This window comes from Crinia signifera, chromosome 19 (assembly GCF_055691185.1).
Source record: "Crinia signifera chromosome 19, ASM5569118v1, whole genome shotgun sequence".
NCBI lineage: Eukaryota > Metazoa > Chordata > Amphibia > Anura > Myobatrachidae > Crinia > Crinia signifera.
In genome coordinates, this window is record NC_139226.1 from 144408608 (window position 1) to 144432678 (window position 24071).

General features: G+C 48.3%; 1 protein-coding gene across 2 annotated transcripts in view; it reads left to right on the plus strand.

The window, feature by feature from the left end:
• SORL1 (sortilin related receptor 1) overlaps positions 1-24071 on the plus strand; it is a 182074-nt gene that overhangs the window by 105411 nt on the left and 52592 nt on the right. The window contains exons 24-30 of one of the 2 annotated variants that reach the window (XM_083163586.1): positions 4131-4253; positions 4911-5030; positions 5287-5412; positions 5525-5632; positions 5837-5968; positions 14592-14723; positions 22886-23020. In XM_083163586.1, the coding sequence (XP_083019712.1) occupies positions 4131-4253; positions 4911-5030; positions 5287-5412; positions 5525-5632; positions 5837-5968; positions 14592-14723; positions 22886-23020 (876 nt within the window). The remainder of the gene's footprint in view (positions 1-4130; positions 4254-4910; positions 5031-5286; positions 5413-5524; positions 5633-5836; positions 5969-14591; positions 14724-22885; positions 23021-24071) is intronic. The other variant, XM_083163587.1, reaches the window with a different exon arrangement.

Consider the following 24071-nt stretch of genomic DNA (forward strand, 5'->3'; position numbering starts at 1 on the left):
CCGCACTTGAACAAACTATTAAAATGAAATTGGTGACATTGGGGTCCACTACGTGAGGATATTTGATCCTTTGTATGCTTACCTTTGTTTACCCTTGTAGGTATGTGGTTTTATGTCGCAGTTTTAACCAAGAAACAATAAAAGTTAATTTTTATTTTAATTAATTACGATTATATTCTCTTCTACAGTCTTTCCCTTTCCTCCAACAATCTAAACACCAAATAGTCTAATGCTGCTGATTACTAACACCTTTATTACCCTAACTCTTACTGCCTGAGGAGACTATGTAATGGGACACAGTGATAGCTCTTCCCTCCTATGTCCTACTAAACACCAGATAGTCTAACGCTGCTGATTACTAACACCTTTATTACCGTAACCTTTACTGCCTGAGGAGACTGTGTAATGGGACACAGTGATAACTCTTCCCTCCTATGTCCTACTAAACACCAGATAGTCTAACGCTGCTGATTACTAACACCTTTATTACCCTAACCGTAACCCTTACTGCCTGAGGAGACTGTGTAATGGGACGCAGTGATAACGCTTCCCTCCTACGTCCGACTAAACACCAGATAGTCTAACTGCTGATTACTAACACCTTTATTACCGTAACCTTTACTGCCTAAGGAGATTGTGTAATGGGACGCAGTGATAACTCTTCCCTCCTATGTCCTACTAAACACCAGATAGTCTAACGCTGCTGATTACTAACACCTTTATTACCCTAACCGTAACCCTTACTGCCTGAGGAGACTGTGTAATGGGACGCAGTGATAACGCTTCCCTCCTACGTCCGACTAAACACCAGATAGTCTAACTGCTGATTACTAACACCTTTATTACCCTAAAACCTCTTACTAGGGTGGCTGGCTGGCCTGAAAGGGCCCCATACTCTGAACATGACTCAGGAATGTTGGGGATGGACAAGCTGTAGTGGTCGGTGACCCATTTTGTTGGACAAAATTATGCTTAGCGCCTCAATCTCCATTCTATGTTTTAATGTAAAATTTGTTATAATTCTGACGAGCAATATTTAGTACTTAGATCATACACCTGCATTATCCTGTGTGGACCTACAAGTTACACGGGAGCACCGCTCATGTATAGAATTAGTGTCTGCAGTCCACCGATTCCCAGGACCCAGCACTGCAGTAGCCAATGTCGTGGTAGTATCCAGTGCAAGGTGGATTGGTTCCGGTTCATAGATCTACGGCAGGGTGGCCAAACCTGCCCTCAAGATCTACCAACAGTTCATGTTTGCAGGCAACTTGTGTGTGAAATTGTGGCAGTTAGTAATGAATGCACCAGTGCACCAGCTAGGGGGCCTGGGAATTGACCGTTAGTAATGAATGCACCAGTGCACCAGCTAGGTGGTCTGGGAATTGACCGTTAGTAATGAATGCACCAGTGCACCAGCTAAGGGGTCTGGGAATTGACCGTTAGTAATGAATGCACCAGTGCACCAGCTAGGGGGTCTGGGAATTGACCGTTAGTAATGAATGCACCAGTGCACCAGCTAGGGGGTCTGGGAATTGACAGTCAGTAATGAATGCAACAGTGCACCAGCTAGGGGGTCTGGGAATTGACAGTCAGTAATGAATGCAACAGTGCACCAGCTAGGGGGTCTGGGAATTGACCGTTAGTAATGAATGCACCAGTGCACCAGCTAGGGGGTCTGGGAATTGACCGTTAGTAATGAATGCACCAGTGCACCAGATAGGGGGTCTGGGAATTGACCGTTAGTAATGAATGCACCAGTGCACCAGCTACTGTAGGTGGTCTGGGAATTGACCGTTAGTAATGAATGCACCAGTGCACCAGCTAGGGGGTCTGGGAATTGACCGTTAGTAATGAATGCACCAGTGCACCAGCTAGGGGGTCTGGGAATTGACCGTCAGTAATGAATGCACCAGTGCACCAGCTAGGGGGTCTGGGAATTGACCGTTAGTAATGAATGCACCAGTGCACCAGCTAGGGGGTCTGGAATTGACCGTCAGTAATGAATGCACCAGTGCACCAGCTAGGGGGTCTGGGAATTGACCGTCATTAATGAATGCACCAGTGCACCAGCTAGGGGGTCTGGGGAATTGACCGTCAGTAATGAATGCACCAGTGCACCAGCTAGGTGGTCTGGGAATTGACCGTTAGTAATGAATGCACCAGTGCACCAGCTAGGGGTCTGGGAATTGACCGTTAGTAATGAATGCAACAGTGCACCAGCTAGGGGGTCTGGGAAATGTTGGGCTTAGTAATGAATGCACCAGTGCACCAGCTAGGGGGTCTGGGAATTGACCGTTAGTAATGAATGCACCAGTGCACCAGCTAGGGGGTCTGCGAATTGACCGTTAGTAATGAATGCAACAGTGCACCAGCTAGGGGGTCTGGGAATTGACCGTCAGTAATGAATGCACCAGTGCACCAGCTAGGGGGTCTGGGAATTGACCGTCAGTAATGAATGCACCAGTGCACCAGCTAGGGGGTCTGGGAATTGACCGTCAGTAATGAATGCACCAGTGCACCAGCTAGGGGGTCTGGGAATTGACCGTCAGTAATGAATGCACCAGTGCACCAGCTAGTGGGTCTGGGAATTGACCGTTAGTAATGAATGCACCAGTGCACCAGCCAGGGGGTCTGGGAATTGACCGTTAGTAATGAATGCACCAGTGCACCAGCTAGGGGGTCTGGGAATTGACCGTCAGTAATGAATGCACCAGTGTACCAGCTAGGGGGTCTGGGAATTGACAGTTAGTAATGAATGCACCAGTGCACCAGCTAGGGGGTCTGGGAATTGACCGTTAGTAATGAATGCACCAGTGCACCAGCTAGGGGGTCTGGGAATTGACAGTTAGTAATGAATGCACCAGTGCACCAGCTAGGGGGTCTGGGAATTGACCGTTAGTAATGAATGCACCAGTGCACCAGATAGGGGGTCTGGGAAACGTGGACGGTTGGTAAATCTCGAGACCCGTTTGGTCAGCCCTGCACTGCAGTGTATAGATACAGTCACTAGGTCTACCTCAAAAGGTTAATATGCAATAGGTCGACTGGGTCCAGATGTCGACATGAGGGTTTTTACATACTTTACCATCCATGGCGGCACTGAAGCATGGTGAGCAAAGCGTTGCGCTAATTAGGGGTTCATGTGAACAGCTGTCGACATTGACACACAAAAAATAATTGTGAATAACTCATGTGAAGCTTTTGACCCTGTAGACCGTCAATCTAGACCAGTGGTTCCCAACCTTTTTTCTCTCCCGTACCCCTTGATTAGGCTTTTCATTTATGAGTACCCCCTCCTCTCAATTTGAAATATCCACAGAACTGAGTGAAGTGAAAGTGAGTGGTATGTGTGTACTTTATATTAAGGAGTAGCGGAGGAGTAGTGTGCGGTCAGGAATCCGTTCCCTCGGTGTCTGGCCACTGTCTGTGTCCGGGGTTCCCACTAACGCCTGTAGAATTAAAGCCACTGTTTCCTACTCCCGTGTCTGAACGCTGATGTCTGAGGGCAGCCGCAAGTAGCTCCCAGTGGATTGCTGGTCAGGCAAAAGCAGGAGGAGATGCTAATGATGCTGCCATCGGAACCTAAAGTGACGCAACGTGGTTTGTCTCAATGGCAATGGGAGATTTTTTCCACCATTGGGAAACTTCTTTTTATTTTTCCGCCATTATCAATATTATTTTCAAGTACCCCCAACAGGTCTGCAAAGTACCCCCAGGGGTACTAGTACCCCAGGTTGGGAACCACTGATCTAGACTCTATCTAATGAGCCGCACATGACCTAACTTGTCCACTCAGGCAGCAGCAGATGAATAGACTTCATCAAGCTCATAAGAGCCCCGGAGTCCTGTGGGAAGCTAAAATAACAAAGATCAACTGGATTGCGCAGGAGGATGGGTAAACATGAGAGGGGGGGGGGGGGGGTAGGGGTAGGGGGTAGACCGGGCGTTATGTACATGCTACAAAAAATGTAGCGTACTATTGTCCCTCAAAGAATTTGATTTCAAGGTGTAATGATTCTGTCTTCCAAGGGCCTTTTGTATTTTCTAATATTCCCACTTGCTGTCACTGTTCCCTGCACTGGCTTTATCACGCCCGCACATGGTAATCCTGTGTTCTCCCTCCTCAGCGACCACGGCCTGTGATCCAGACACCATGTTCCGATGTCAGGAATCTGGGACCTGCATCCCCCTTTCTTATAAGTGTGACCTAGAGGATGACTGCGGAGATAACAGCGATGAGGGTCACTGTGGTAAGGGGACACCCTACACATATTGCATTCCCATTAGTAGGAGCTGGCATTACAGGAATAGAGGGACTGTGGGGGAAGTAGGGATGAGTCCATGGAAACCTCTTATAATACATTGCACTTCACTCAGCACCTGAGACCTCTGTAATACTGTGGGGGACACGCTTACTCTGTATAAGCGATGGGATGGGTTACCTGGGTCATGTGACATGCAAGGTTGGGAGGGGCTTGCAAACCATTGTTGTATTTGATTATAGGACCTCCAGTAAGACGTATAAATAGAGCCTGCAGCCAGTGTATGGCAGTAGTATCCTATATTAATCTTGGTGGGTGTGGTATGAATCACCGACAGTTGGGATCCCGACAGTCATTATCCCGACGTCAGGATCCCGACTGCCTGGTCTCAGACAGCATGGCCAGCGCAACAAAGCCCCTTGCGGGCTCGCTGCGGTCGCCACCTATTCTATTCTCCTTCTATGGGGGTCGCAAACCCCCACGAGGGGAAATAGCCGACCATCGTCGGGATAATGACTGTCGGGATCCCGTCCGGCACCCATCTTGGTAGGGATTGGCTAATTTGCTGTGCATGGTGCCGTCTACACTACGTCTGCGCTGCTTGTACTAGGTCTACTAATATGCATTCTACACTCTTCTTACCAGAAGCCCACCAGTGTAAAGAAGATGAGTTTAACTGCAGCTCGGGAATGTGTATCCGCCAGTCCTGGGTGTGCGACGGGGACAATGACTGCAGAGATTGGTCTGATGAGACTAACTGTACAGGTACGTCCCTCCGAGTCTCTGCTCTTCCACATGTCTCTCTACATGACATAAGTCCTGCCCTCAGACTCCCTATATTCCTGCGGTATTTGCCAGCCCATTTAGTAATAATAGATAATTATTCCGAACCCCTACAGAACTCTCACCTGTGTTACTGTGTTCGCCTCCTGTGCCTGCACCTAGTCCGCATAATACACAGCTAGATAGTATCTGAGTGGGGCGCACTCCAGTCTTAATGACTAGTATCTTGTGTCTCCAGCAATCTCCCATACGTGTGAGCCCTCCAGCTTCCAGTGTCTTGACAGTCACTGCATCCCCCAGAGATGGGTGTGTGATGGGGACACAGATTGTCAGGATGGCTCTGACGAAGATCATGGGACCTGTGGTAAATAGACAATCTACAGTATGTGTGGTTTTTCAGCAAGCCTTGGAGCTGTGTGTGTGTTTGTGTATATGTATGTGTGTGCGCACCAATACACTGATCTCCTTCATTCCAGAGAAGAAGTGCAACGGGTTCCAGTGCAAAAATGGCACCTGCATCCCATCCGGCAAACACTGTAACGGGCTGAAGGATTGCGCAGAAGGTGAAGATGAGCAGCATTGTGGTAAGTGGTGGCCAGAACATATCACCTAGCGCCTGATGTGCTGGTTCCCCAATACCTGCAGATTAGGTCATATGCTGCCCTGCTCCCTGCAGAAGACTAGCTGCGTATTTCTATATGGGTTTAGAACCAGAACACACGTGGCCATAAGCATCAGCATTCCCTCCTGTGTAATGTAAGTAAACATATGGTGTCTATCTTACACAGAGCCCCTCTGCACCCGTTACATGGACTTTGTGTGCAAAAACCGGCTCCAGTGCCTATTCCACCCGATGGTGTGTGACGGCGTGGCGCAGTGTCGTGACAGCTCGGATGAGGACCCCGCATATGCTGGCTGCTGTATGTATTTCATATTCCAAACCATTGGGCATTAAGCAGCTTCTGTTGCCTTTACATGAAGCACTGCAATAGTCCGAGGTGTCTGTGCTTGTAATATACCGTGCAGAATCCTTATGAATAGTACATGGATATGAGGCCAAATATCACTTCACCTGTATAAAAGCTGGACCTATTCTTGTGGCCAGTATGTAAAAAACATGGAAAGGAAAAATGACTTGAGGACTAAGCTCTGAGCACTGATTGGCTCTGAGCAGGAAGGGTCACTGCTGTTAGCCAATAACAAGCTAGGAGTTCTGTGCAGGTCTGTTGGCTACTTATCGCTGCTGACTGATGAGCTGCACTGGCCACCAGCAAGTTCAGTCTCGCTTTATGAACCTTTTTTGTCTGCCAGTTGCGGGGCTTGGGGGTCTTACAAATCTGCATCGCACAGTATGAGAATTCGGTACTTCTGTAGTTTCATGGCGCCGTGCTACTTCCGGGTTCTACGCTCGCCACGAAATATGTCAAAAAAAGTAACTGAACTCCATGCCAACATGGATAGTTCATACCCCCACTAACCATGTTGGCATGGAGTTGATTTTAAATAGGGTGGCGAGCGTAGCGAGCCACCGAGCCCGCAGCGTGGGCGAGCGAAGCCGTGAAACTACAGAAGTACAGAGAATTCACCTATGAAAGAACCATATTGCAAATAAGTGGCACACAGCTGCTGGTAGTCCTTAGGATTGCGGTGAATGAAGTGCTAAAGTTTATGGTCACGGTGGGTCTGGAAACTGCAATGACATATGCATCCCACAGTGTTCCAGATAGGCTTGCCAGGTCTCCTTTACCGGTAATGTATGGGACATTAGCAGGTTAGGAGTCAGTCTAACTTCATAGTCAACACAAAGAAGGTTTTGTCAATCGCACAGGACCCTCATCAATGCTTGAGGAAAGAGTTTTGGACCCCCCAGAGATTTCAGTATACTCGATAATCCTTTAGGATAAACTATTGGGAGGTGTGCTACCACTGGACACAATATAGAATATGTACACAACAAGAAAGAAAAAGATGTGTCTCGGTGTGGTGCACCTTAAGTAATTCTCACACATAAAAATTAACTTTTATTATTATTGAGGTAAAAGACTAGCGAAATATAAAAACACACAAGACAACGACGACATAAATGAGGTGTGTTTAAAAAAACGGCGGCTCACTCTCTCAGCTCTGTATGACAATTTATGATACACTGTCAACAAGTACTCTCCGTCGACACCTATTTTATATCACGTCAAATGGATTAATATCCTATATATCGGTGTTCAATTCGGATTCCAGTGTGGGGTACGTGTCAACTGTTTGAGGTGTCCTCATATATGGTAGACTTAGTGTTTAAATCAATAAGATTATAACCATGGTGTTATTTTCATATTTATGGCAGGTGCATCATGTTTTGACCTGTGTCGATTATTCTATCTGACACATGCGTTCTTATAGGTCACGGCCAAAATAAATGGGCAATATTTCAGGTCAGTCTGATGCTCAGTCACCTGTCATAGGTCCTCACACTGAGTTATACTACAACAGTGTCTTCCCCCTACAGGTTCTAGGTACACTAATATCGTATTCCCTATGTGCAGCCGCACTTTATTAGGGATGTAAATGTGCCTAGAATCATACAATACTGCTGGGTGGGTTTGTGCTATTATACCAATGTCCACTGCAGTTGTGTTTTATTGTTGCCATACGTTCCCTTCTTGGGTAAATTGGACCCTGCTTAGCAAGGGTTATATCATATGGTAGTGTCAATTGTACACATAAGTCTATAATTTACTTAAATAATCAGTCTGAGAATCTGTGTAGTAAGTGTTGGTTCAAAGTGAAAAACTGTGTGTCGACTTTTGGTGTCCACACTAGTGCACTGGGTTTTAATTTTTATAAATTCAGAGCATATGGCCAAAACTATCCGCATAGATCAGTATTGGTTAGTATGTTTCTCTCTCTGAGTTATTCAAACAGTAACAGTTTTTTTAGATAGAGCTGTATCGGCTTTTATAAATTAGCTACAATTGCTATATGTTGCTATATAAGCAGATGCCGAGCAGTCCTATCAAGGAGTGATTCCTCCTTAGTGTGCACAGGTGTTATGGACCAGTAACCGCAGACAGAGTCATTGGATATACACTCTATCTACACATGGTCCAGCATAAGTCAAGCGTGCTCAGGCTGCGTTGGTCTAATAGTAATGGACAATCACACAGCATAACACCGCATCCCCCTGGTTGTACCCGTTAAATAAAATACAGATCAAATATACATTTCTACATTCAGCAAATTAGAAATGTATATTTGATCTGTATTTTATTTAACGGGTACAACCAGGGGGATGCGGTGTTATGCTGTGTGATTGTCCATTACTATTAGACCAACGCAGCCTGAGCACGCTTGACTTATGCTGGACCATGTGTAGATAGAGTGTATATCCAATGACTCTGTCTGCGGTTACTGGTCCATAACACCTGTGCACACTAAGGAGGAATCACTCCTTGATAGGACTGCTCGGCATCTGCTTATATAGCAACATATAGCAATTGTAGCTAATTTATAAAAGCCGATACAGCTCTATCTAAAAAAACTGTTACTGTTTGAATAACTCAGAGAGAGAAACATACTAACCAATACTGATCTATGCGGATAGTTTTGGCCATATGCTCTGAATTTATAAAAATTAAAACCCAGTGCACTAGTGTGGACACCAAAAGTCGACACACAGTTTTTCACTTTGAACCAACACTTACTACACAGATTCTCAGACTGATTATTTAAGTAAATTATAGACTTATGTGTACAATTGACACTACCATATGATATAACCCTTGCTAAGCAGGGTCCAATTTACCCAAGAAGGGAACGTATGGCAACAATAAAACACAACTGCAGTGGACATTGGTATAATAGCACAAACCCACCCAGCAGTATTGTATGATTCTAGGCACATTTACATCCCTAATAAAGTGCGGCTGCACATAGGGAATACGATATTAGTGTACCTAGAACCTGTAGGGGGAAGACACTGTTGTAGTATAACTCAGTGTGAGGACCTATGACAGGTGACTGAGCATCAGACTGACCTGAAATATTGCCCATTTATTTTGGCCGTGACCTATAAGAACGCATGTGTCAGATAGAATAATCGACACAGGTCAAAACATGATGCACCTGCCATAAATATGAAAATAACACCATGGTTATAATCTTATTGATTTAAACACTAAGTCTACCATATATGAGGACACCTCAAACAGTTGACACGTACCCCACACTGGAATCCGAATTGAACACCGATATATAGGATATTAATCCATTTGACGTGATATAAAATAGGTGTCGACGGAGAGTACTTGTTGACAGTGTATCATAAATTGTCATACAGAGCTGAGAGAGTGAGCCGCCGTTTTTTTAAACACACCTCATTTATGTCGTCGTTGTCTTGTGTGTTTTTATATTTCGCTAGTCTTTTACCTCAATAATAATAAAAGTTAATTTTTATGTGTGAGAATTACTTAAGGTGCACCACACCGAGACACATCTTTTTCTTTCTTGTTGTGTACATAACTTCATAGTCATAATTCACTTGCTTCCAGGCCCAATCTATGTTTCGCTTTCGTCCAGTCCGGTGACACAGCTAACCTTAGGATGTAGGAGGGTCCACTGGATGCAGGCTCCTCCCCTTCCGCATCCCATCATGCTTCAGTTCGTTTTAGGTGCCCACAGGAGTGGGTGCTATGCTCATTGGCTGCTGCTGCAGCCGGCTTTTTTCTGGATTCGATAGCTAGGTTTTTTTTATTTTATAAACTTAGTGTGTTAGTGCAGGTTTTTTTTTCCAGTGTGCTTCTTCTGACAAAAAGCGCTGCACACTGAGAGCACAGCAGAGGCTGACAGAAGGGCGTACTGTCAGCACTCTGTGTGCAGTGGTGGGCTGTCTGCTCCCACTGCACAGCGCTTAACCCCAGCTTTGCTGGGGTTTGCCTGGGCCCTGGGAGCATCTGGAACCGGCTCCTTGACTAGAAGGTGATCGTGGGGGAAGGACCTCCTGCGATGGCGGGCGCCATCTTGGAGGGGTTTTTGGCAGACTGAAATCCCTGCAAGGGAAGTGAAGTCTTCTACAGGTGTCCAGAGTAGATGGACGACTCCAAGTGAAAGGAACAAGAAGGTGAGGAGAAACTACTGTGGGAGCTGCTAAAGGGGGGAAAAAAGGTGCCAATTCTTGCTTCCTACCCCGCTGAAGCAGGGACTTGGGACAAGTGGAATATTCTGACCTCAGACCCGTGGGTCCTTTCTGTTGTCACAAATGGTTATCAGATAAATCTCAGGGGAAATCCTCCAAAGAGATTTCTGCCAACTCCTTTACCAAGGGTAGCCAATTCCCCCACGGTCCTTTTTGGGATTGGCCTTGGCTCTCAGGGAAAAAGGGGTTGTGGTCCCAGTCCCTCAGAAGGAACACAAGAAGGGTTTTTATTCAATACTCTTCTTGGTGCCCAAACCAGACGGGTCAGACAGACCTATACTAAATTTGAAGTCTTTAAACCAACACCTTTGCGTGGATCACTTCCGCATAGAGCCAGGGGAATTTTTAGCGTCCGTAGACATTAAGGATGCATATATACACATACCCATATACAAAGAACATCAGTCTTTACTTCGCTTTGCGATAGGGAAGACTCATTTGCAGTTCCAGGCCCTACCCTTTGGTCTGGTGACAGCGCCAAGGGTATTTACAAAGGTGATGGCAGTTATGGCTGCGTCACTGAGACCAAGGGGGATTGTGATCATCCCCTACTTGTCTTCTGACTCTGCTTTGAATAGCAGATCATCCAAGTTGCTGGAACAGCTTTTCATAGCGACACAGTTCTTACAGGACATGGGATGGGTGCTAAATCTGCCCAAATCCCATTTCATTCCTTCTCAGAGATTGCAATTTCTGGGGGTAATCTTGGACACCCGCTTACATCGGGTTTTCCTACCGGAGTCCGTCCAAAGCAAAGGACATCCGTCAGCTGGTACTACTTTTGCTACAAGCTGCAAGGCCTACAGTCTGGAAAGGGGTGAAACTCCTTGGCAAGATGGTGGCGTCCTTCGAGGCGCTTCAGTTTGCCAGATTCCGTTCCAGACCGTTTCAATGGAACATCCTTTCCTGTTGGTCAGGGAATGCGAAAACCCATGAAACAGAAAAGATTACTTGGTACTTATTTCCTAGCACGGCGCCCGCGATTTTGATTGTATTGATTGGGTTGGAAAAATCGCGTCCATCGCATGCCAACCAAATCGCATGCGACGCGATCGACCCGATTTTTACATTGGAATCAATGTAAAATGGTCCCTGAGACCCGATTTTACATTGATTTCAATGTAAAAAGCCTCAAAACCCCCCATTTTAATAGAAAACCCCCCTCATGTTCTAAATGCCCCCAAATGTTAACGCCACCCCACTATTGACGCCAACCCGAAGCGTGGCGAGCACAGCGAGCCCGCGATGGGTGGCGGTACGCGTCCTCTGACCTTTTCATACCCCCACTATCCATGACGGCATGGAGTTGATCTTAGAAAGTGTGGTGAGCCATAGAGCCCGAAGCGTGGCGAACGCAGCGCATAACTTCACAGGTATACGCGTCCCCTCGTGGGGCTCGCTACGCTCGCCACCCTTTGGGCTCGCTGCGCTCGGCACACTTTATAAAATCAACTCCACGCAGACGTGGATAGTGGGGGTATGAAAAGGTCGGAGGACGCGTACCGCCACGCTTCGGGTTGACGTCAATAGTGGGGGGGCATTAACCATACATTATAACCATACTCAATGAGAAATTGGCCATATTGGCCCATTTCCCATTGTCACCTATGTAAAATCGATCAACCCGATTTTGACTTGAAAAATAATTTAACATCATTCTCTATGGGAAAGTCGCGTTGATCGCGTCGGTCGCATCGCGGCCCATAATAATGGGCCGCGATGGACGCGATCAACGTGATTTTCTCTTTCACGGGCGCCATGCTAGGTAATAAGTACCGATTACTTCTCTCTCAGGAGACAAAGGAGTCCTTACTCTGGTGGACAGACATAGAGACGTTGCAATTGGGTTTTAGTAAATATATCACTGCGCCAAACCTGACTGCAACACCTTGTCCAACCTTGGGATACCAACCCCACTTCCAATACACACACACTACACAACAGTGGTGGACACAATGGTGCACTGTCTCTACAATACAGATGTGTCGTTCAACCAGCAGAAGTGAACGACACATCTGTATTGTAGAGACAGCGCACCATAGAGACGTTGCAGCTGGGGCGGTCACTCCGCTCTTGAAACTGGGTGGTGATAACGACCGACGCCAGTCTCAGGGGTAGGGGGGGCGGTTGCTCTTCACCTTCGGTTGCAGGGTCTGTGGTCCATACAGGAATCCAGACATCCAATAAATATCTTGGAACTTCGAACAGTCTGGAAGACAGTCCAACAGGCCGAGGATTGTCTGAGTGCAGAGTGCAGTCAGACAACGCCACAGCAGTGGCTTACCTGAATCATCAGGGCGGGACTCGCAGCAGGATGGCGATGCAGGAAGTCTTGAGGATCTTCTCCTGGGCAGAAATCAACATTCCGGTTCTGTCTGTCTTCATTCAGGGGGATCCGGAATGTAGAGGAGGATTTCCTCAGCAGGGAGGATCTGCTGGAGGGGGAATTGTCTTTACATCCGGAAGTAGTTCATGAGATAGTGTGTCGCTGGAGGCTCCCAGTAGTATATCGAATGGCATCCAGGAACAACTGTCAGGTTCAGAAATTCTGTTCCAGGACCAGGGACCCAACCGCTTGGGCGGTGGATGCCAGTACTGTTCCGTGGCATTTTCACCTGGTCTAGATTTTTCCTCCATTCCCAATGATACCGCGGGTATTGAGAAGAGTGAAGTCTCAACAAGTTCAGGCCATTCTGATTGCACCAGACTGGCCCAGGAGGTCGTGGTATTCGGACAGTCTGAGGTTATCAATGGAATCTTGGCCTCTTCCTGTTCATCAGGACCTCCTAAGACAAGGGCCGTTTCTGCCCTGGACCTAGGTTGGCTCAGTTTGACGGCCTGGATTATGAGATCACCTTACTAAAAAAGAAGGGTCTCTCTGATGCAGTTGTTCAGACTATGCTTAGGGCTCGTAAGCCAGTCTCAGCTGCTAATTATCACCGAGTCTGGAAAATATACATCAGGTGGTGTGAACATCAAAAGGTACACACCTCCAGGTTCAAGGTGTCTAGATTATTGGAGTTCCTGCAGAACGGTTTTTCATCTGGACTGGTATTACAGTCCCTGAAAGTACAGCTTTCTTTTCTGTCTATCTTCTTCCAGAAGAAGATAGCCTTTTTACCTGAAGTCCAAACCTTCTTATAGGGTGTTACCAGGTTAAAACCACCATACAGGTAGTCGGTGGAGCCTTGGGATTTATCGTTGGTTCTGTCGGTGTTACAGAATCCTCCTTTTGAATCGTTAAGGTCGGTTAAAGTATGTTTCTTGGAAGCTGACGTTTCTGTTAGCCATTGCTTCGGCTAGGCGTGTTTTGGAGTTAGGAGCGTTGTCCTGTAAATCTCCACATTTAATTGATCATGAAGATAGGGCTGTGCTTTGAACAGTTCCTAAGTTTTTACCGAAAGTGGTTTCTTCTTTTCATTTAAACCAGGAGATTGTGCGCCCAGTGTTTTCCCCTCCAGAAGGGGCAAAAAATTGGGACAAATTAAGAAAGTTGGGCATAGTTTGCGCCTTGCGAATTTACATGGAAAGGGTAAAAAACAGATCTGTTGTTGGTTCTGTATGATGTGCATAAGAGAGGTTGGCCTGCTTCTAAGCAGACCATAGCCAGGTGGCTAAGGTCAGTGATTGCCTTTGCCTATACCAAGGTGGGTAGATCTGTTCCTTCTCGGATTAATGCACATACCACCAGGTCAGTAGCTTCCTCTTGGGCAGTGCATTATGGGGCTACAGCGGAGCAGTTGTGCAGGGCTGCCACTTGGTCCTCTGTTCACACCTTTACCAAATTTTACAGGTTTCATGAGATCGCGTTGGAGGACGCCTCATTTGGACGGACAGTGTTGAGAACTGGCAGACTGAGCGTAACCTCCCAAAGGACGGCTCGTGAACGTCCCAAGGTGAAGCTGTGTCACTGGACTGGACGAAAGAGAAAAGGGAATTTCTGTAAGAACTTACCGTTCGAACCCCTTTCTCTGAGTCCAGTCCGGGGACACAGCGATCCCTCCCTTACGCTCAGTAAGTCATACCGTACATGTACTGTCATGTTATGGTAATATGATTGTGCATATAAGATGTCGGGCATTGTACTGAGTTGTGTATCCTAGTGTGCTTTTTAAGTTGAACTGAAGCATGATGGGATGCGGAAGGGGAGGAGCCTGCATCCAGTGGAAAGCTTTCAGCTATAGGTGCCTGGCTCCTGCGGACCCTCCTACATCTCAAGGTTAGCTGTGTCACCGGACTGGACTCACAGAAAGGGGTTCGAAAGGTAAGTTCTTACAAAAATCCCCTTTATATGTCTGTGTGTTTGTCGTATGCTAGGGAGAAACGTCACTTACATGTCTCTGGTTTGTGCTTTGTAGCTCGAGGTCCAGAATTTAAGCAGAACTGTGATTCCCAGAGCTTCTCCTGCCTGAACGGCATCTGCATCAGTCTGGTGTGGAAGTGTGACGGCATGGATGACTGCGGAGACTACTCAGACGAGGCAAACTGTGGTAAGGTATACGGCAATGTCAGATACCCCAGTAAGGGTGTTACTACACAATGGACACCAGCCTTGGTTACTGTCGCTGACACTTGGCACGCAGAAACATATAGCTTTTAACGTTCTGCGAAGGAAAAAAGAAACATTATGGGAAGGCTATTTTTCTATATTCATATAGGGGGGGGGACCCTAATGTGCTCCTGCATATAGGAAGACATTAAATCCATCCCATAAAGATTATTAACCTGAGCAGTTATTTGCTGAGGAAGAATAATCATCACCATAGGGCCATTATTAGAAGCATGTGGTGTAAACCGATCAATATATAGATTACATAGTTTCTCAATTTTCCAGCAGTAGCCGCTCTGTGCAGCATGGTTGGGAGTTTAGCTACCGTGGATATATATTTCTGTATGTACGCTCCTATGCACCCACATACATACGCACGCACACATTTGTGTTGAGCAGTTGCATGCACTAGGGATCTGTTTGGTTACAGCACATGGGGGTTGGGTACAATCGCACAAGACCTGTTTCTCCTTCGAGGACATCAGGGGCCACAGCCATTACAGTGGGTAATAGGAGTGGGAGAGAGCTCCAGCATCCTAGAGGTTAACTTTAATTTCCTCCCAGGCAGCCAGGCTCCTCCCCTCCTATACCCCACCTCCAGGCCAAGGACCTCAGTTTTTTAGGGTGCTGGCAGGAGCCAGATGCATCCAAAAGAGGGGCTATATTAGCAGCTATAACTTTTTTTTAAAATCTTTTATTTTACACTGATCAGTGTCAGAGTAGCAGCGCTGGGGGTCTGAGCAGACCCCTGCACTGCTGACTCCATCACCCGGGTCCGGCGCTGCATCGCCACCCGCGGATGGGGACCTGCAGCGCCCCCCCGGACACTTCAGCCGCAACCGGACACCGGGGACCACAGCACACTGTGAGTATCACACTCCCCGCCGGGAGCAAGTGCGATAGCGCAGCGAGGTGCACAGAACGGCTGTTACAGCCGGCTGTGCTGACAAGCGGTCGGCCAGCTGTCCTGCTGGACCACCAGGGATCCTAGTTTGTTGGCAGCAGCGCCGGTATGCTGGTCCCCACCATTTTACCGGCGCTGCAGGTGGACATTTTCCCTGGGGGTCATTTGTTAGCAGGGGGAGGTGGCTCCCCCCACATCAGCCCCTCCCCTGGGTACAGTAGGCAGTTCCCGCCACTGATATCCCTTCCTGTCTGCCTGGCTGCACATGAGGAGGGACACAGAGAAGCTCCTTGCCACCCGGGGTTCCACTCCTTCACTGCCAGGAGGCTTGGGCACGTACCCCCTCTACCTCTCCTGCGGGACACAGGTCACAGTTACTGAGTGCTCCAGCCAGCCATAGCTGCTGCAAGAGCCTAGTGCCTTTTACCTTCATTGCATTGTATGCCTATGTATGCTTGCTGTATTCTGTGTACTTGTTAATCCAATAACTTCTGCAGTGTATTTAATGTCATATTGTACTTAGCCCTCCTTTATTTCCAGTAATTATGTCCAACAAGGGCAGGTCCAAGAGGGGGGAGGCCCCAGCATTGCTGTCATGCACAGCCTGTAATGCGGGACTATCTCCTCTGGACTATGTACAGGATGGCTTATGCGCAAGTTGCTACAATGCGCAGGTGCTGCCCACGCCTACGGCCTCCTCTCAGAAGCCTGCTTGGGCCTCATCCATTGTGCAGATGATGGCGCAGCTAGTGGACAAGGTCTCAGCTGCACTGCCCTGCAGCTCGTGCCGTCCTCATCGGCAGTGGGTGTAGCCCCCCAGCATTGGATGCCCAGGCGGAGGGTTCATTGCCCGCAGATAGACACAGGTCTTTAGTTTAAAAACCTGCGGCACTCCGGCCCTTCCTCATGCATGATACGGCTGATGAGGAGGAAGAGGATCAGGATGACTATTATTTGGAGGAGGTCGTCGATGACTCCATTGAAGTAGGGGACGCGTGCGTTAGAGAGGACCCCCCCGTCTCGTCTCAATGTGCCAGGCCTGATTACAGCGGTTAATAAGGTCCTTCTAATAGACGATCACGCTGATCCTCCTGCGGAGTCGGGCCCTATATCTAAGTGCCCTAAACGCTCCTTGGGTTTGTTTCCCAAGTCGGATGAACTTGACAAGGTCATTAGAGAGGCTTGGGAGGTTCCCAATAGGAGGTTTGTTATTCACAAACGTTTCTCCTCCCTCTATCCTCTCCCCCAGGAGCATAGGACCCCCTGGGAGATGGCCCCCAGGGTAGACGCTCATGTGGCAAAACTGGTAAAAGCCTCTCTGTTGCCAATTCCTACAGCAACTCTTAAGGACCAAGCGGACCGGAAGTTGGAAAACTTCCTGAAGCTTATTTACACCATGGCTGGGGCAGCAGGCAGGCCTGCCCTGGCATCAGCCTGGGTGGCCATGGGCCTATCTAAATGGTCTGCTGTCCTGGCGGCAGGGGTGTCTGAGGGGGCCCCAGCAGAAACTCTACTGCCTACTATAGAGTTGATACATCAGGCTGCCCTCTACTTAGGCGAGGCAGCTCTTGATTCCGCTACTTTCTCCTCTAGGGTTTCCGCTTCAGCAGTGGCCACCCGCAGATCCCTATGGCTGCATTCCTGGAAGGCTGACATTGACTCCAAGAAGGCTTTGTAAGGCTCTTCCCTTCGACGGTTCCCTCTTATTCGGTCCGGAACTGGATAAAATGGTTGCTACGGTGGCAGCTTCAAAAACAGTTTCCAGGGCCCTGGCAGGGAACAGGCCTTCTCCTCCAGATATTCCCAGGGGGACAGATCCTCCCATCCTAGAGGCAAGCGTCCCTGGGCCACCAGACGCCCTGACCCCAAGCCTGCGGACAAGCCCTCCGCTTGATTGGGTGGGCCCCCACCGGTGAGATCCCAAGGTGGGCGGTCCTCTGTTGGGGTTTTCGGCCATTGGGCTGGAATCCACCACAGACGCTTGGGTTTAGGAGGTGGTCTCTCGGGGCTACTCCTTAACTTTTTGGCATCGCCCACCGAGATCGTTCTTTTCCACGAGTCTCCACGAGGAATGTATGGCACCCCTGCACATCCCCATCCGTCCGGAACTTCAACGGTTCCTGCACTTTGCCATCCTGGATATGTATTTTCAGTTCCGGGTCCTACCATTGGGTCTGTCCACTGCCCCCCGTGTATTCACGAAAGTGATGGGCAGCAGTCTGCGCAGACAGGGTATCCGGATACTCCCATATATGGAGGACCTGTTGATTCTCGCGCATTCTGCAGACCTTCTCCGGGACCACCTGACTCTGGTGATACAGCTACTGGAACGACATGGCTGGATCATCAATTGGGACAAGTCTTCACTGATTCCGGCCCAGTCGATGGTTCACCTGGGGGCCAGGTTGGACACCATCCATCAGAGTATCTACCTGCCGGAGGACCGTTGTCGGACTCTACAGTACCGAATTCGTTGACTCCTCTCTCCTCGACAAGTGTCCATGCATACTTGATACTGGGTTCCATGGTGTCGGCCTTCAACATGGCGGAATATGCCCAGTTCCACTCCCCCCCCCCCCCCCCCCCCCCCCTTCAGAAGGAGATCCTCTCCAAGTGGTCGGGATTGTACCTTTCTCTCTGATCTCAGGTGATAACCTTATCGCCGACGGTCCGTCTCTCTCTCTCTCTCTCTCTCTCTCTCTCTCTCTCTCTCTCTCTCTCTCTCTCTCTCTCATATGGTGACTCCTGGACCAAAACCTCACGATGAGACGGCCATTCTGGATCCACCAATGGACCCTCCTCACCACGGATGCCAGTCTCCGCGGTTGGGGAGCGGTCACTTGCCAGAGGTCGTTCCAAAGCCTTTGGTCTACCTCGGAGGCCAAGCTTCAAATCACTGTCCTCGAACTGAAAGCGGTCTTCCGAGCTCTTTGCCTGGCGGAACCCTGGCTGAGGGGTCGCCCAGTGCAGGTCCAGTCGGACAAAATGACCACGGTGGCTTATATCAACCACCAGGGCGACACTCGCAGCAATGGTGGAAGCATCCCGCATCTTGGGCGGAAAAGAAGATTCCGGCTCTTTCAGCGGTCTTTATCCCAGAATTGGGAAGTGGACTTCCTAAGCAGTCAAACATTGAATGCCGGAGAATGGTCCCTCCATCAGGAGGTGTTTCAGATGCTGGTACGACGGTGGGGTTTACCCGAGGTGGACTTGATGGCCTCTCAACACAACCACAAGGTCCCTCTTTACGGATCCAGGGCTAGCGACCCGGCTGCCATCTTGGTGGACGCCCTGTCCGCCCCGTGGCCGTTCAGGCTGATGTACGCCTTCCTGCCATTCTCCCTCCTCCTGCGAGTGGTTCGCAAACTGGAGGGGGGCACATTGATCCTGGTGGCTCCGCATTGGCCCAGACAAGTCTGGTTCTCAGATCTTCAGGCTCTGTCGGTGGCCCCCCCAATTCACCTTCCATTGCGCCCGGACCTTCTCTCTCAGGGTCCGTGTCTGCATCCAGATCTGAGGCGCCTGGCTTTGATGGGATGGTTATTGAGACCTCCCTGTTGAGAGCCATGAGTAATCTCCACCATGCTTAGAGCGAGGAAGGCTTCCTCGGCGAGGGCTTACCATTGTGTTTGGCGGGCCTACTTTGTTTGGTGTAGAACTCGCCACTTCAATCCTAGGACTTACCGCCTGACTCTTTTATCTTTATTTTATCTTACTTACAGAAGGGTCTGGAGGTTGGATTGCGCTTATCTACCTTGAAGGTTCAAGTCTCGGCTTTGTCCATCTTGTTTCGCCGCGAGCCTTTGCGGTCCGTGGACCTGTGTTGGCTCACCTGGAAGACGGTTTTCTTATTGGCAATAGCGTCAGCCCGGAGGGTGTCGGATCTGTCTGCTCTGTCTTGCAAGTCCACTTTCCTGGTCTTGCATGATGACCGGGCGGTTCTTCGCACCGTCCCTTCTAACTTACCGAAGGTGGTGTCCAGTTTCCACGTTAACCAGGAAATCGTGGTTCCGGCTTTTCAGGGGTCAGATGCGTCTCCGGATCAATCCTCCTTGGATGTTGTCCGGGCGTTGCGCATCTACGTGCGCTGCTCTCAGTCTTTTCGGACTCTTTGTGCTGTATGGCTTCCAGAAGAGAGGATGGCCGGCCACTAAACAAACTATTGCCTGATGGATCCGTTCTGTCATCAGGCAGGCATACCTGGGTGCCTCCCTTCCGGTTCCGGCTGGTATCGGCACATTCCACTAGGTCTGTGGGGGCGTCTTGTGCTGTTCGGGGTGGTGCAACAGCTGAGCATATTTGCAGAGCTGCGACATGGTCGTCAGCTGCTACTTTCTTGCGTTTTTACGCTTTTGATACGTTTGCCTCCCAGGACTCTGCCTTTGGGCAGAGTGTGTTGGCTGCGGCACAGGCGCGTCCCCACCCATAGGTGGCTGCTTTAGGACATCCCGCTTGTAATGGCTGTGGCCCCTGATGTCTCCCGAAGGAGAAAATTAGATTTATGTCTTACCTGGTAAATCTCTTTCTTCAAGGACATCAGGGGCCACAGGGATCCCTCCCTGCCGCGCCTGCTTCAGTTACGTTAAAGCTACGTTTTATTGGATAGATTATTCCTCTGTTGAGGGTACTAACGTGTTTCAGAATGTGTCTGTGCGGTGCTTCTCTTCCTTCTCTAGTCTCCTGCCAAGGCTTGTTAAAAAAAACTGAGGTCCTTGGCCTGGAGGCGGGGTATAGGAGGGGAGGAGCCTGGCTGCCTGGGAGGCAGTTAGTTAACCTCTAGGGTGCTGGTGCTCTCTCCCACCCCACAGTGGCCAGAGGTTCTCCCCCAGCCCCCTCGAGCGGGAGGCAGACAGTATTGCGTCCGCCTCGTCGCCCCACTTCCCGGGTACTGAGACGCGCGTACGGGGGGGGGGACGCGCGCGCGTCTCAGTCAGAGGCGCCGTGTTGCTGGCGGATCGCCAGCAGCATGCTGCTGGCGGATCGCCAGCAACAATGAGGCCCGATACATCTGTAAGACATAAATCTCATTATCTTAGCAATTAAATTAATACAGAAAAGGCCCCCTGTAAATGAATATGGAAATCTCCCTGGATACAATCAGAGGTGTGATACCACTGACAAATAATGTATGATCACAAAAAGAAAAGGAAAGATTTGTCTTGGTGTGGTGCATCAATCAGAAAAAAACTGTCATAAAATCTAACTTTTATTATTTTCATTGTAAAACAAGCGAAATATAAAAAAAACATACAAGTGAGGGGAGGTATGTATTAAAATTGCACGTGCGGGCGTGCCGCGTGTGCCGTGATTCATTTAAATTTTTGTTTTATTTGGACAAATTAGAACGAGCCTGTCACGGACCCACCGGTCGCCTGCTCCGATACGTCAATCTGAGCAGCTCCGGCCGTGACTGGGGTTCACTTTGGACTCTCAGGTCCTTTACTTGAGGTACACTGCCACCAGCCAAAACCTGATTTTAGCGCTTGAATCTGCGCAAGGGGCTGCTTGGCTCGCACCTGACCGCACAATACAATATACAAATGGTAACACGCTGGAGCGTTCTCTTCTGAGGCTAATGAGTCTTAAGAACACAGAACCAGGACTGAGAATATGTATTATTTATTCCTAGAAATACTACAGAGCTTTAGAAAATGGTTACAAGATATTACAATGATTTTAAAAGTACACACAAGATTAAATGCAATTTCGGAAATAAAATAAAAGGGAAAAATTACAGAACCGTATCTTACACCTAATTACCAATCCTGACGTGGGGGGGTTCTCCACAAGAAATCTCTGGTCGCTTACAGCCTGTTTGCTACACCCCCAGGTAGTGACACTGACCATAGAGAGAAGTAGCTTAGTTATACCTAACAAACTCCCTCATCCCTCCCACCCTTGGGATTTGACTCTTTCCATGCCGAAGGAATGTGGAAGGTTCCTGGCAATGTATCTTCTAAAGTCTGCTGTTTTCAAAGTGATTGATTGATCCTCCTTCCTTATCCAGTGAGATGCATAGCAGACAGGCTTCACTGATAAGAGATCTGAAGGAAGGGGACAATTTCTAACCTCCTCTTCTGGACCATGGTTTATGAGGGGTCTCAGATCTTATCTTACATCCTAACTCCAGAGGAGTCCACAGATGTCAAACAGAGGGAATACAGGCCTCAAACTCAAACCAGGGTCACCTACAGTTTACCCACATAATAAAAGACATGTCCTTATCCAATACTCACAGGAGACATAACTTTACAACAATATCAGACATTGATCGAATAGATAATCATAACAGAAGGCATACGTTAATTTGATCGATCACCTGATCTGATCGTTACAGAGCCTCCTATATACCAAAAAGTTACACTCCGTATATTGCTTTATTCCTGCAATAGGCTGCTTTGTAATATTGTATCAATGAAGAATGTATTGCTATTTGTACAGAATGTCACTTTGTAACTTTAGTCAAAGGACATGAAAGTGCCTCTAAGAATCCTCTAGATAGAACAATCTTTATATAAGTATTAGCTGAAAAATATATACATATGTAAGGGAAATATGACTATCGTGTACTTACCTCTCTCAGTATTGCTTGGTTCACTGTATATTGGCAATTATCCTTTTTATTGATGATAATATTCAAGTCAGTGTCCCTGAACAAAAAGCTTACTGCAAAGAATTGTATTATCCTGTCAGCAATATAAAGAATAGAATGTGCACATTGCATCTCTTTTTGTGGTTACAGTACATGCCAGGGTTTATTTGTCTAGTATCTGGATGTAGAACCCAGCACTTCTGAGCGTGTTTATATCTGATGTTTAAAAGGGAAATTCTTTTACCAGCCTGGTCTAGCTAGTAAAAGCATTGCACTAATATTAGCATTAACCCCCTCCGAAGTACCGGGTTTTAGACTTGGTCACCTCGTAAATAAACCCCTCAGCCATTACTGCGGTCTACATCATTCAGCTGGTACCTGGCCCTACAATGCTAAGTACTCATAGGGCTAAATGACCCTCTCTCTCCGTCCACTTGTTGACATGCAGGTTCTGTCGGCATTGTGTTTGAGCTTAAAGATTTAACAGGAGTTAGTTGTGCATTACAGTTTCCGCGTCTATACACCCAATAAGTTACATTTATGGCCAATAGCAAACCTAGATCTTTTTGTTAATTAAAGAACTAATTTATCCTTCTCACTTTTGCAGCCAACCCTACAGACACGCCTGCCTGTGCCCAAAATTACCAATTCCAGTGTGAGAACGGGCACTGTATACCCACACGGTGGAAGTGCGACAGTGAAAACGACTGCGGGGATTGGTCTGATGAGAAGGGCTGTGGAGGTTAGTCTTTCCTGATGCATCACATGGGCATGCGGGCTTCACCCAGGTGTTACCTGCCAAGGGGTGACACCAAAGTGCCACCTTCTGCCATAGTGTAGAAGCCAGGACTTTGCAGACTAAGCAGTTTCCAGGGACAGCCCACCTCTTGGACCCCTGGAGTGCTGGACAAGGGGTTTTGAAAATGTAATTATTCTATGAAGACACGCCCCCATTGGGTTTTGCGGAGGGAGGGGTTGTGGTGGTAAGTGACGCCACTGCAGTAAGGCTGTGGGGCACTTGGCTACACATTGCATCACGTTGCCATGGTTTCCAAAGTATTTTCTTTTTTAAACTGTGGTTCAACCTTCTACCAGCAGAGGGCGCAGGGTTGGGCTTCTTAATGATTCTTTTTGGAACTATTGTAAAAAGTAACAAAATGGGCATCTTGCCCTCACCCCAAATTATCACCACCCATCTGTATAGATCCTCGCTGCTCTGTGACACAGAACTGACTGAGCTTCATGTCCTCTACCAAAGTCTTCCACGGGGCGCCGAGAGGTGGAGGGGGGGGGGGGGGGAGCGGGTACTAATTACCTGGGCCCAAGCCTGTATTTTATTTAAGGGTGCATGACCATGCCTCCCATGATTAAGACACGCCCCCAGAGAAATACCTGGGCCAAGTAGGGCAAAACATCAAGTCAGTACAGTGCAATACAGTTAAATAACCAGCACAATGGCTCGCAGTGCAGCACTGATGAAATCTCAGCATAAGCTAACAGCACAAGGTCACCTGGGGGAAGAGGGCAGAAGGAGGGGGTGTAGCTGGTGTGTAAAAGGATTAAGGAGGGCCCTGCTCACTGAGCTTATAGTCTAAAGAGGAGCGGGCAGATGAGTGGAAGGCACAAGGTCACCTGGAGGAAGAGAGCACAAGGAGGGGGGGGGGGTAGCTTGTGTGTAACAGGAGGAAGGAGGGCCCTGCTCACTGAGCTTATAGTCTAAAGAAAGTGGGCAGATGAGTGGAAGGCACAAAGTCACCTGGAGGAAGAGAGCACAAGGGGGGGGGGGAGCTTGT